This window comes from Morone saxatilis, unplaced genomic scaffold (genome assembly GCF_004916995.1).
Source record: "Morone saxatilis isolate NCDOM2014 unplaced genomic scaffold, NCSU_SB_2.0 Contig24, whole genome shotgun sequence".
In the NCBI taxonomy this organism is placed as follows: domain Eukaryota; kingdom Metazoa; phylum Chordata; class Actinopteri; family Moronidae; genus Morone; species Morone saxatilis.
The window spans coordinates 17,718,780-17,733,191 of record NW_023339807.1 but is presented as its reverse complement, the minus strand read 5'-3'; the positions used below and the strand labels follow the sequence as shown (position 1 = coordinate 17,733,191).

The 14,412-nt window shown below is 42.3% G+C and overlaps 1 protein-coding gene across 1 annotated transcript in view; it reads right to left on the bottom strand.

The window, feature by feature from the left end:
• Nucleotides 1-56: 56 nt before the first annotated feature.
• pou2f2a (POU class 2 homeobox 2a) overlaps nt 57-14,412 on the bottom strand; it is a 37,237-nt gene continuing 22,881 nt past the window's right edge. Inside the window, exons 5-15 of the mRNA XM_035672635.1 lie at nt 13,928-14,047; nt 12,976-13,081; nt 12,768-12,859; nt 12,498-12,644; nt 12,265-12,406; nt 11,991-12,139; nt 11,309-11,506; nt 10,948-11,144; nt 9,669-9,737; nt 9,239-9,312; nt 57-7,428 (exon numbers count right to left, since the gene is read on the bottom strand). Coding sequence (XP_035528528.1) covers nt 7,103-7,428; nt 9,239-9,312; nt 9,669-9,737; nt 10,948-11,144; nt 11,309-11,506; nt 11,991-12,139; nt 12,265-12,406; nt 12,498-12,644; nt 12,768-12,859; nt 12,976-13,081; nt 13,928-14,047 — 1,620 coding nt within the window. The 3' untranslated portion in view covers nt 57-7,102. The remainder of the gene's footprint in view (nt 7,429-9,238; nt 9,313-9,668; nt 9,738-10,947; nt 11,145-11,308; nt 11,507-11,990; nt 12,140-12,264; nt 12,407-12,497; nt 12,645-12,767; nt 12,860-12,975; nt 13,082-13,927; nt 14,048-14,412) is intronic.

Here is a 14,412-nt window from a genome sequence, read left to right as displayed (position 1 = left end):
ACTGTTAGTGTACTCACTCACACACACACACACACACACACACACACACACTCACTCACACACACACACTCACACAGGCATAGACAAATATCCAGGGGTAAAGGTCAGACAGGTAGACGTTAGGACCAAACATCAGGTAAATCAAATGAAAAGGGGGGGGGGTAAGAGAGGGCTGATGGGAGTTAAGCAGTACTCTCTGGCAGCACGAGCAGAAAGGACAAGAACTTAAGAAGGATCAGAACAGCTACAAAGATACCAAGAGAAACTTCATTATCATCATCATCATCATCGTCGTCGTCATCGTCGTCATCATGATCATCATAATTATGAGAAGCTTAAGATTATTTTTCCAATGACAAATACTTAAAAATATACATTTCATCATCATCATCTTAATTATCATCATTATTATCATTATTATTATTCCCCTTTGGATAGCTGAGGTTAATGCTTCAAAGACCGGCTCACTAGGTGACAGAGGAGCTAAAGGAAGGACAGGAAGGAGGTGGATAGATAGAGGTGAAGGATGCAGTGGAGGGCTTTGTGTTGAAGAGAAGGTCAAGTTAGAGCTCTTTGGTTTTATTCTTTAACATCTGACTCGCTTTGCTGTGTTGCTGGAGAAACCTTTGGACTAAAGCTGTATTGTAGAAGAGAGAGAGAGAGAGATAAAGAAGAAAGGGATGAAAGAGGAAGAGCGTGTATGTGTGGATGAGAGTGGGTGGAGGAAGACGTAGCAGCTTGTTTTCTGTTCTGCTTGCTGTGTCTCTCGTTCTCCAACAACAATGACATCTCTCATGCCTTCGTGTCCGGAGATATTAGCTTTTTGAAGCTTAAACATTGATTCTTGCATTTTAAATAAATAGCTCCACATTTTGGGAAATCTGCTTTCTTGCCAAGAGTTAGATGAGTAGTTTGATACCACTCATATCTTTGTACAGATATTTGAAGCTAACGGGGGGAAACAGGTAGTCTGGCTCTGTCCAAATGAGCTGTAAATTATGAATCACTTTGCTGATTCAAATGATTTCCTTCAGTTCAGTTCAAACAGTTGTGACCCTGACTATATTCACTGTTTGTCTAAGATAAGATAAGTGAATGGATTACAGTTCAAATGCACTTCAGGTTGTGCAGCAGTAAACAAATGCATCATCATTCATAACTCTGTCTTCATTAAGTGCAGTAAAAGCTCAGTCTGTTGCTGGTTAAAGTTGTTGCTTTTAGTTTAGGGGGCCAAAACAAGCTCTGTTTTTAAGATTTAATAGCTTTGAAGACACTTCTTTGCAACACTTATCAAATCATAATTGTTTATGTGTTTATGTGTGTCTGTGTCTTTCTTTAAGCCTTAAACCAGACCGTAACGTACTGTGAATCAAGGCTGAGCTAAAACCAATGCTCTCAGTCACCAGTGAGGGGCGCTCCACAGCTAAAAGCTACTGATTCGGCATAGTATGTTTAGTCTGAAGATAGTATTAAACATTAATCCACAGACCAGCACCTCTATAGCTCAGTAATTTAGATGTTATATTGTATGTTTACAAAAACCCAAGTGTAAAAACAACACTGTGTGGTTGTATGGGGACTGAGGTGCTAGAACTACTTGTGGCCAGCCTCAGTGACTTCCTGGAGTATTGTCGTGTCCACTGGCTGCCGGCTGTAGCTTCATATTTACCTTACAGACATGATCATCTAACCCTTGGCAAGACAATGAATAACCGTATTTCCCAGAAAGTTGAGCTATTCCTTTAAAGATTCTTTTCTAGATGTTGTTGTAAAGGCACATCTCTGATCCTGTCTGTCTTGCCCACAGAGACATGGTGAGATGTTATTGTGTGGAGAGAGAAATACTAATGAATCTGCTGGCGTGTAAACCAGAGAAAAGAGGAGTTTCTGAACACTCGAGTGGACATCAGGATTTAAGGGAGCGTGTACATCATGCAGGATCCCATGGCAGGGCATTAACTTTGGTATCATTCACTAAGGGGGTATCCCCACCACAGAGATCCACACTTTACACCCGGTCACTAAAACCCTGAGGTACACAAAAAAAGGTGCCTGGTCAGAAACACTGCTTCCATTTTCTCTGAATACACAGAGAGAGCAAAACAAGAAAATGGCCTCTGGGGGAGGATTCAGTCAGTTTGATGACATGCATACATCTCCCTCCAGCTTCCAACATCTCAACACACAGAGGAGTGTTTGTACGCGTCACCTAGCAATGCCGGTCTCAGCCGTTCCCCAGATACCTGCCCTGCGGCACTCCCTGATACACATGGACATCAACTGGTCAATATGCCCCCTCATCAGGCAATAAAGACCTAAAGGCGAGAGAGGGCTTTTGGCGACTTTGGTGATAAAGTTGCTCTCAGGCTCTCGAAGCTTTTTTTAAGCCAAAAATTGATCCAGATTTGATCCTAGATCTGTGCCAAAGAGCAGCTTTAAACCCACAGTCCGTGTTTGACAGGGAGGAAGCAGTGAGGGTCAGATATGAGGAGAGGGCTGTGTTCAAAGCTCAACACAGACAGCGGGGAGTGTTTTCCAGGGGGACAAGGTGTGTGTGTGTGTGTGTGTGTGTAGACCAGAGCATGAACCAGTAACGGCCCTTTGACCTTAAATGGCACCTTCTGAATCCCATGGAGAAAAAACTGCAATCTATTCGATGATCTGTTACTTCCCAGATCAATCCAAAACCTTTGTGTTTACCTCCATTAGGACAACAACCTTTGATCTTTGACCTAGCCTTAACTGTGTCTGCTCCCGGTGCACACTAACACACAGTCCACACGTACCATCCAAGTACCCCCTGATCCCCACTTGAACCCCGCATTTTAAAGCATTCATCTATTTGGTTTATCATCAAAGAATATGAGGTATATGATGAACTATCTCTCTTTTACATCCTATAGTGGATGAAGAAAAAAGTTAACTTATAGAAAAGTGGAAACAAAAAGAGACAAAAAGCTGAAAGAGAGAGAGAAAGAGAGAGAGAGAGACAGTGAGACAAAGTGAGAAGTTAGAGGGCAATTTAAGGCTGGGAATCCAAAATCACCCTCTTCTCTCTTGCCTCCGTCTTTCCTCTCTGTCATGTAAAAAACTTTAGCCTTTGCCCCGGTTGATCTTCTTCTTTTGTGTTTTTGGTTGTGTAGCTGTAAAGCTTTCAGTGTGTTCTCCCCGTGGAGAAAATATAGAGAGAACAGAGGCAGCACTGCGTTTCAAAGAACACCTCACGCTGTAACTCAGGCAGTTTTACACACAGAAATTATATTTATGCTTTCTCCATTAAAACAGGATTTCAACTTGCCTAATAAAGGCATGTGTCTGTCCGGAAAGAAAACACCAGTTTCCTTTTTTCCCCTTGAAAAGTAAATTATGAGGCGTTCATCAATACAGTGCTGCCTCTTGATATTGTGAGCTTCCCCTCCCCTCTAAGAGGAGAGTTGTCTCAGTGAGGAAGAGAATATCTTTATGGCTGATCATCCAATCGGCCATATTCTCTTATTAAGTCCCTACAGGACCTGTGGTTGCATTTCTGGTATTATTTGGTTTAAAGAAGTAAGAAAGAACTTCAGCAGGGGACAACAAAAAATTAAAAAAATCAATCACAAGTACATCCCAGAATATGAAAAAAGCACCTCTAGAAAATAAATTAAAAAATAAATAGCAAAAAGACAAAGAAGATAACAAGCAAATAAATCAACCCTACCCTGAATAAATAGTACAATCAAAAGTCTAAATCATCGCAATAAGGAGAAATAAAAAAGTCCAAAGAGAGATAGTTAAAATTTTTGGTCTAAAATCAAGTTATTATCATCAATGTTTTTTAGGATCTTTTTTTTCTCAAAGTCTTTTTTGTACGTTTTTTTCTTTTTAATACATTAGCGATAAGTAAGCAGTAGAACATAGATCTTTTTTCTACAAAATCTATAGAAGCACTAACAGATACATTCCGTCTAAGAGTCAATGTGGAGAAAAGGTTTCACCTTACGGTGCAAACCCCACATCTAAAGTTTGGTTCGCGAAACGATTCTCGTGTGTCGACTGTTTTTTCTGGTGTGGATCAAACCAAATATTCTTTGGATATGTTTACGTTCCAACTCTCAAAACTGTCAACTTGACTGAGGCCCCTGCTGTGTGGGTTTTTCTGTATCTGAAGCGTATATTATGTCGCTGGGGTCAAAATTAATGACAAGACATCACTGCAGACCCTATTCAGTTTTCTTCTTTCTTTTTTTTAACCGTTTGGCCTTCCATAATCACGTACATACAGAAAAACGCACAGTTTCACCTCAGACAAATTGACTTAAACCATTTCTGTGCCCTCTCCAGAGAAGGCAGTTCCTGTTCCTCTCTACTGTGTTTGGTTTGGTTCAGTATTTGGTTTGGCATTTTTAAGGTTTTGCTATTCAACTCTTTGTTTTTGGCTTTTTGTGTGTCTTTTTTCTGCCAAGACAGTCTGTTTCTTTATCTAATAAAAATCTGGAAGCTAAATTTTCACAGTATTTTTTCCAATCACCTGATAAAAATCTCTAGCACGACTACGAAAAAAATAAGGAGCTCTTGTAGTAAGTAAGCGAGTACGTTATTCCAAATGAGTAATAAGCACTAAAGTACAGTACATAAAACAGCATCAAGAGACACAGCAGAGATAAAACAATCAGAACCAACCAACAGAAAAATAAAAACAGATTTTTAGAAGATTTCAGTTCAGTGAGGTCATTTGCGTTTAGCTCCATCCAGGACCAGAGAGCTGAGCTGGAGAGAGTGAGAGGCAGAGGAGGGGAGGAATTGTCTGTCCTTCTTTTGCTCGCCTGTCTATCTGCCTGTCTATCCATCCCTCCATCCATGCTACACAGTTTTCAGAGCGGGGCGAATGCTGCAGCCCTAAAGCTAACAGACAGACAGACAGACAGACAGAGAGATACACTGCTTTCAGCACCTGCACTTTGTCCTCCTCCCCTCCTCCCTCCAGCCACATTTGGTTAGGGTTCTTTTTGGTTTGCTTCTGTCATTCCTTGGGTTGTGTTTTTTTTTTGGTTTGGGTTTATTTTTGGTATCCTCTTACAAAAAGTGTGACGCCTGCTCCCCTCACTACAGTGTGTCCCTCCTTCGCCTGTCCCAGTGTACCCTTCTTTCTGGGGGTTTGGAGTAAAGGATCAGTTCCCTAAATAAAGCTTCCCCCGCGGGTTTTTGGACGGGCAAGGTGGAGGGGATTACACCAGGGGGCCTCCAGTGGTAACGTCCTGTTCTTAGCCCCCACCTCTCCCCTTCTGTCTTTATTGTGTTCATATGTCTTGGCTGAGGCTCTTTACAAAGAGCTTGAGACAGCCTTGAGAATGCTTTGGTTTCCATTTGAGAATTAATGGCAGTTTGAGGTGGAAAATGACAGTGAAATATGATTGATGGAGTGATGATGGAAACAAACAAATATCAGTAAACATGTCTAGACAGACAGGTGTCGGGGGGCGTCTACACTGATTGACGAGGCAGGAATGAGAGCTGGCTGTGACTAAACTTTATTGACTTATTTAGCCTTCAGTCTCAACGGTTATTACTTTAAATCTCCAATCACAGCCCTATTTCATACTTTCAAAATGGTCGCCACTCTTAACAAACGTCATTTTCACTGTGTGAAGTTTCCAGGGCATGTTCATTTAGCCATGGAGTCCCCTGATAATGGGTTATCTTAAAGAGTGATGAAAGAGTGGTCTGATTAAGAGCACAAAATGTCACATGTTTAGGTCTTAATAAAATTCCTTCACACCTTGAAATCAACTTGCAGTGTGCCAGCTCTATTTTGGATCTATGGCACTTGGTGAGGACTGAAATGAGCAACTTTTCACCTTCATCATCTCTGTTCCAGCAGAATAGTCACATTAAAAAAAAAAATAAGAAGCATGTTGACAACACAAATGCATATGATGAAGACAATGATGATGACACTGATGATGATTCAAACCCCAAAAGCTAACACTAAAAAAAGGCTGCGACAATAAATAGGAACTGGATTGTAAAATGACACTAATAAATAATTAAAAAACAAATCCCAACTGTACTTCTTCTCAAAGTGTAAAAAATAGATACTGAATAACAAGCCTCTGTCAAGGAATCTGAAATAAAAAGGAGAGCGGAAAAGCTATTCTATGCTCCTAAAACCAGAGGTAGGTAAAGAGACTAACATAAGAAGATACAGTAGAACTGGCAATCATTCATACATGAGCTCTTGACTCATTCAGTAACAATCTTTTACAAAATTATCTAAAATATCTAGCATGAAAACCTATAAGAGACACATGAGTTGACACAGACAGGATGAGTCGATGGCGAGATGGGTTGGCTCTTGATGTGTGTGTTTGTGTGTGAGTAGCAGTAGCAGTAGAGTCCTGGTCCTGGATAGCTTCAGTATTTACACGTCCTTTGAATAAAGCTTTTCTCTCCGTATTTTTGGTTTTTGGTATTTGGGATTTTGGTATGGTTGTCGTTTTTTTTTTTTTTGTCATTGTGTATTCCTCCTCCGCCTCCTCCTCAGGTAAATTTTTGGTTTAAACTTATCCTCCCTACTCCTCTTCCTTCAGACCCGCAGCTTTTCGAAATAATAAAAAAACGAAAGGAAAACGTAAGCACAGTCCTCCTTTCCATTTTTTGTCCTTGCCGCCATTCCTTTGTCACATAGTAAAGTTATCTTTTGTCATTTTTGGTTTATGCACTCCGACATGCATCTCTGCCGTCTCTTCCGTCTCTTTGTTAAAGAGTCATTGGTTTGTTTTCCTTCAGAGAGAAAGAGTGGAGAGGCGCCATGCCGATATCACGCGTTATTGACAAAAAGGTCCCACGTTGCCTCCTCCCCATCTGTCTGGATAGATAAAGATTTTTGGTTTCAATCTTCCCCTTTCCCCCCTTCTCCCCTCTTTCACTTCTTTCCCTCCCTCTCTCCTCTTTCATTCTGTGTATTTTTGGCATCGAAAGACTGGGAGAGAAAGAGAGAGAGAACCATTGCGAAAAAAATAACGGAAGAAGAGCGCAAGAGAGAGAAAGAGATAGCTTTGGTGTGAAAGGCGAGGTTCTCGTTTCCTCCTTCCTCCTCCTCTCTGATTGGCCCTTGGCGCGGTCACTCAATCTTGGCTCCGCCCAGAGAGGGCGGGCTGTGTGCCATTTCGCTGGAGGAGCAGGAAGAGGCGGGGCTTGAGCAGGGGGAAGGGGAGCAAGGGGTGGGGCTGATGCTGCTGGCTGAGGGGAAGGGGGAGGACTGGGAGGCTTTGGCTACGGCGGCGCTGATCAGTCCAGCGCCGGGGTTCTGGCCCATGTGGAGGAGGGCGGGATGGTTGAGGAAGAGGGAGGAGTGGAGCCCTCCCTGGCCCCCAGAGGCCCCCAGCATCACCTTACTGCCCCCCTCAAGACTGGAAAGAGGCAGCTGGCCACCACTGGCTGCTAGGGCTGCTGGAGAGAGAAGAGACGAAGATTAAAGGAATATTACACTTTTATAGCTTTTGTTATTATTTGTCTCCTTGTCAGCTAAATTTTGGGTGTAAACATCCTACTTCCTACTTGTCTTCCTTCAGACCCTTTAAAAATGAAAACAAATGCAATCCTTAACTCTATTTTTTGTCCTTGCTATCGTTCCTTTGTCTCATTGTAAAGTTTGATATTTTTGTCATTAAAAAGAGAAAAGAAAAACCAACACCACCTCTTTTAAATGGAAAGCACAGGGTGTGGCCACAAGGTGCTCAGAGTGCAGTTTCTCTGTACGTTTTAGGTTTCTTTCTCTTTTTTTTTTTAAATGGGAGATAAGAAATGTTTAACTTTTCAAAAAAACATGATTCCAACACTGAGCCTATAGAGATAACAGCTTGCTGTAATAACTGAATATTGTCTAATATCTGTAGCAAGCTAATCTTGTGGGATCAGATACAGCACAGCAACAGGTAAGCTATCATGAGTGGTCTGTTGTTATGGAAACAAGGTTGATGATTAGATGTGAACGGCACTTTGTGCAGCGCTTCTTTCACACACAAAATGCTACATGTGAACGCTGCCTCATAACATTTGTGATCACATAGCAACAGCAAAACACATTTTTCTAATTCATGGCAGAAAATGCATTAAGCAGCCCTAATACTCAAAAGCTCTAAATGTCCTGTGGGTGCACTGCATTATGGTCTGTTGAGGCTACTTTTGGTGAAGAAACTGAGATTTCTGCCTCCTCAGTGATCGATCTCTTGGTGTGTGAGTGTTGAGCATCAAAGTGGTGTGAAACCGTGGGTCCAAAGTGTAGCTCTTGCTCTGAGGCTCTGACACCAAAACTTAATATTTAAAATTGATGCTTTAAATGTTTTGTGTCACCACGTCCATTACTAGTGCCCATATTCACGAGTAAATAAATAAAAATAAATAAAAGCCTCCGAACAACTGAATGAAGTGCAAAAAACATTGATGAATTTGACGTGACCGATGATGAAATGGAGAGATGAAAGGCGAAAGATGAATGAGACAGCACAGATGCACACACAAAAACTTAGCCCACTCATTTATGTAATTATCGTCACTCACACGCGGACACTTGATGGGATGAATTAATGGATGTTGATGGCAACATATGAGAAATAAGTCAGTCTCTGTCTCTCATACTGTGGATGAGCAAAAACCATCAGCTTGCCTATTCATCCATGTCTCCAGCCTGTAGTCTACAAGTGCGATTTGATTCACCTACCATGCATAACTGTATTAGTCATCATCACACTTCTCTTTTTAATACATCTCTCTCCCCCTACTCACCCTCACACCACAAAGTATGATTAAAAATTAGCTCTGCTGACGGTGGTTGGGGCTGTTTGGTGGTCATTTCTGCAGGATTGTACTTTTTTTTCCCTGTGTGCTATTCTTGCATTGTTCTCAAGTGTAGGAAGGTGTGTGAGAGGGGATGTGTCGTGTACAGCATGTGGCTGAGTTTAAGGAATTTATGTATGTGTAGGAGTGCATGAGAGACAAAGGTTTGTGTGAGTGTTTGAGAGGAGGGAAATGTATTGCCAATGTGCTGAACATAAAAACTCTTTTCTGGGTATTTTTATGTATTTTTTGACCCTGAGATTCTTTGCAGAAATAAAATAATAAAGTACACCTCCACCTCAGCCTTGACCTCTAAATTATATTCTGCTTATCAGTGGTGCTGATGCTAACTTTTATGTCTTTTTCTTTTCATTCTCCTGAAATAAACCCATTTCAGTGTCTCTTTCTCTCACACACACACCTTGGATGGTGGCCAGGGGATTGTTACCGAGGAGGGCTTGGCTCATCCCTGTGTTAACTCCCATCACAGTGTTCCTGTTTTGTCACACACACACACACACACACACACACACACAGCACCATACATGTGCAAGCATATATACAAACACAGACAGGCAGAGGAGAAAAGGTGAGAAAAAAAAGCAGGTTTAGCGGCAAGGACAAGCAGAGGGCAATTCAGCCCTGCACATATAAAGAGCAGTAGTTTGCTGACAGTTGGCTGTACAGGTGTAAACAAGAGGTTAGAAATGCAGAAGGGGAAAAAAAGTCTCATTAGGTATGCATTCATGTTAAAGGAGAGAAGTGATTTAAAACAAGAACACAGCATTCTGAGCCGAACAAAAGTGTATTGTACTGTGTTCTCTGCACGTGTGTGTCTCTGTCGTATTCACCTCAAGTTTGCAGCAAAATCGGTGATGTAGTTAGACACGTCACCGTTCTTTTTACCCATACGCCATAAGCTGTGAACACAAGAACCACACACACAAACACACAGAGGATTATAAAGAACTGCTGCACAAGGGGAAGCAGTGGTTGCCCAATGGCATGTTAGAATATCAGTGTGCGTGTGTGAGCACAAACAATTACTGTGTGTGTACAGTATAAAGCATTTAACTACAAACTGCAGGTGAACCGAGCATGGTGCAGTGCAGCATTCATGGTGAGCATGTACCGTATATGGAAATGTGTGGTTATGTGTGTTTAAATGTTTTGCCTAAATCGATTGAAGTGTGGTGGCGACATCAGACAAACAATGACCTTTTAATAAATATTATGGTGCAGATGAGTTTTACCTCAAACCAAAACCAAACAAAGCTTTAATACATAAAGAATCAGTTCACCCAAATTACAAACTGGTTTGTAGTACTGTGAGTTTTGCTTAATTTATTCATGTTTTGCAATATCCATTGCTGCTGATTGTTGCTGCCAATACATTGGAGATAAATCTGTCTGTGGTGCTCAGAACAGTAAAAAATTATATTTAAAAAAATTCAACAGCAACACATTTTGTATTAGTTACTCTGGATAATTTCTAGAAAACAACGTTGGGAGTTTTAATAGGGACTATTTCTTCAGTAGAAAGTAGGTCCAATAAAAACTGAACATAGTGTGTTTCAGCTAACAGGGACATTTATTTCTGGGAGCTGAGATGATGTTTTTAAATAAAATACAAATTAACATTTCACACCACAAACAAAAGTCCATTTACCTCCACTGTATTTGGCAGAAATCACAGGTTTGCTAAAAAAATTACTAGTTTGTACGATATGTTGAACCATGTCGGAGGACTAATGTGTTTGTAGTTGTCACAAACAGCCACACTTAAAGACGGAGTGAGAAGCCAGCCATCTGTCATAGAGCTGGACAATAATTGTTTAAATATGGGGAAAATGTTGCTGCACTTATTTGTACACATGAAAAGATAGTGATAGTGAAAGTAATGAAAAAAAATGGCAAAGTTTAAACCCTGCAAGCTTTTTTCCTCACACCTGCTCATTGGCTGCATGAAATGGAAGTGAATGTTGGATTTTCAGTTTCAGAAGGTTTCTTTTCATAATTTGTGTGAACAAACGCAACCAACCCCACATTTTTCCTGGCCATAGCTGCTGTGAAATGACTGTATTGGGTAATCCCAGGTGGTGTATTGCAAAACGTCTCACAGTCTCTTACCCTGTGTTAAGGTTGAGTGTGCTGTGGCTGGGAGTGGCGGGGCTGGCCGTGCTGCGGGGAGGAGGAGTCACCGGGGAGGGTGCGGAGCTGAGGGAGGGATGGGTGGAAGTGAGGCTGGAAGTTAGGGGGCAGACGGGGGACATGGTGGTCACTGTTGTGCTGAGACTGGTCACGGCCTGCGACAGCTGGCTGGACATCTGGCAAAGAGAAAGAGAGACGGATTCAGGTTTCGGAAACTAAAGTCAGCTTATGATCAACCAGCCATTAAAATACACACAGGAAACATACTGCGAAAACTGTGACGTATTTGTCTCCATTAAAACTAACAAGTGTAACAGCGACGTTAAGGTTGGATATTTACCATGTGAGGGCTGTAGCAGGACTGTTTGTGCGTTGGTGGGGCAGTGGGGGGCTGGCTGGGCAGGGGAGGGGTGGCACTGCTAGGATTGATGCGTTTCTCTTTCTGCCGGCGGTTGCAGAACCAGACTCGGATCACCTCTTTCTCCATGTTGAGCTGCTCTGCGATCAGCAGGATCTCTTCTGAGGTAGGCTTCTGGTTCTGCAGGGAGGAAGGGAGACAGGTATTGCAATTATTTAGGGAGTGCTATATAACAACCACATAACGCCAAACATTAAAAACATAAAAAAATTGTATTGACACGAAGTGCAGACTGTGGCATTTAAAAGTTCAGAAAAAAACAATGACTCAACAAATGACTGTGCAGTATTAAGATGACGCATTCAAATATAAAACTTCTGTGGTTACAATAGTTTCTATTAGATTACATTTATGACTAAAATACACACATCTTTATTTACATTTGTCAGCTCTACAAAAACATTATCAAGCAGGTTGAAATCAGTTATTGTTAAATTAAAAAATCTATTATTAGAAGTTGTTTTGTACTTGGGCCAGGCAAATATCAATTCATTCAACACAAAACATGTTAATTAATTTTAGAATGAATTATTTAAACAGCTTTTTATTTCATATTTAAAAAAATGTAAGCTTTCTTAATGAAATAATAAGGTAATTATCTTACCGTCATGAATGCACGTTCCAGGGCCACACGTACATTCGTCTCAATGCTGGTTCTCTTCTTTCTGCGGCGACCAGGAAGCCCGTCGAAGCCCATAGAGGGAGAGGACAGGGAGCTGGGGCTGGGCAGGGTGCTGTCTATGGACATGGTCTCTGAAGAAGAAAGAAAAACATACACAAACATTAAATAAGAATATCAGACCAACTGTCATACAAGCACATGCTTTAAATATACAATTGTCTAAATGTAAAGCGATGTTATTTTGATGAGAGCTCACCTGCATCATTGAGCCACTTCTCCAGCAGTGGCTTCAGCTTGCACATATTCTTAAAGCTCAGGTTGAGGGCTTCAAAGCGGGAGATTGTGGTCTGACTGAAGTCATTGCCATACAGCTTCCCCATGGCCAAGCCAACATCTCCCTGGTGGCGAGATGAAAGGAGACATGTCAAAACATTCAATGCTAATGTAAACCTGCACATGAACCCATACGCAGTAGGTGTCTCTCCCTACCTGTGTGAAGCCTAGTTTGATGCGTCTTTGTTTGAAAGTGCGGGCGAACTGTTCCAGCTCCTCCAAGTCACTGGGTTCCTCGGGGTGAGAGGTCACTGAGGGCACCGTGGTCATGCCTCCACCGCTCACCTCCACACTCTTATCTCGCTGTAGCAGGTACGACGTCAGAGGAATGAAAGTGAGAGCGAGAGACAGAAGTGTTTGTTCATTACTGGTGCAGAGGCCGGGTTTATCTTTTCCACTGACTAAAGCTTGAAAGTTCTCTCATACCTGTGCTTGGAGTCCCATTCTAGTTGGAGCAGACAGCAGGCTCCCTTGGTTTTGCTGAGGTAGCGAAATAAGATTTGGTGTCGATAGGAGTCCTAAGAAGGAAAAATAAAGAACATTAACAATTTTTTATGATAAAAATGTGGATTTTATGTTTTCATCCCCGACTTATTTCTGCTAAAAAAACTATCCCAGTAAGAGGCCTGCCAACCTTGCTGGCCCTGCTGTGCCTGTGGGAGGAGGAACTGGGCAGGAGACGGGAGCGGGTGGCCGGGCACTAACACCAACTGCTGAAGCTGCAGCAACTGCTGGATGTCCTGTTCAATCAAGAGAAAATGGACGCATCAGACAGAGAAGAAAAAATATAAAGGCTGATGAGGGCTCAGTCACGCAAACATTTAGTAATTAGTATGTTTTCCATCTCAGGCTGAGAGCAGCAGATTTGGACATACAGAAAACAAAGAAGTGAAAGGAAACACCTTTACTGTATAACGTAAGAGAAATGAAATGGAAAATGTGTGCATTCATGCAAGGTGGAAACTGTGAATCATGAAATATACAATTGACATGCAAGAAGAATTGTTCCATGGCTGGTTCCTCAATCAAGCCATTCATCATGAAGTGGCTGTGATTGGCAGTCAGTACCTGGGCGGTGAGCTGGATTGGCTGAGAGAGGGTGAGCTGGGGTGGAGGTGGGACAGGGACACTTTGGGCTGTCTGTTCCTGTGTGCTCTGTCCCTGTCCCTGGGACTGCAACTGGGCCTGCTGCCCTGTTTGTCCCGCCTGCTGCTGCTGCTGCTGGGCTTTCTGATTTGCTGCTGCGGCTGCCTGAGCTTGCTGATTGGCTTGGGCGGCTGCGTGGGCAGCATGAGCGGCGTGGGCTGCGCTGGACTGCTGCACAGCTGCAGCCAGGAGCTGCGCCTGAGCCTGCTGCAGCAACAACTGCTGCTGTGCTGGCAACAGAGCTGTCAACTGGCGAAGAGAAAGAGGAGGAGAGGAGAAGAGAGGAGAGGAAAGGAGAGGAGAGGAGTAGAAAAGAGGGAAATGGACAGGGGGAGATAAAGAAGGAAACAAAGTGTTCAAAAAGCAGCACCAGAGAAGCAAGCAAGGTAAAAGCAAAGCAAAGTGTGTGCCTGTGTGCATATGTTGGAAGTCTGTCTTACCCCTGCTAGTTGGGAGCCGGTCAGCATGAGCTGTGTATGTTGCAGGGCAGTCTGTGAAGGGGTCGGGCCGTGGGAGAGAGGATGAGCCGGGGACATCTCACCACATTCCTCCATTTTATTCTGTGTGGAAGAGAGGGATAAATGTAGAGGAACATTAATTTAAAAAAAAACACAACATACATATATCCAAAGAAACATGCCTGCACTAAAAAGATCAAATATCAAAAAACATAAGATAGAGAACCACCTTTCCCAGAACTTCAAAGCTCAAAAAGGCGAGTTAGAAACATGCAACTACATAAGCTTACCTGGTGATTTAAGATCATGATAAGCAGCAGTACAAATTTGATGTGTACTGCATATATACAATCAGTTACAAGCAAGTCTGTCTCAGGGAATGGGAGTCCACTTGTCTCTGTTTTTCTTTCACAAAGGGATGATCTTTCCTCCCAGGATCAGGCATGTTTAAACTGGCAAACATGAAC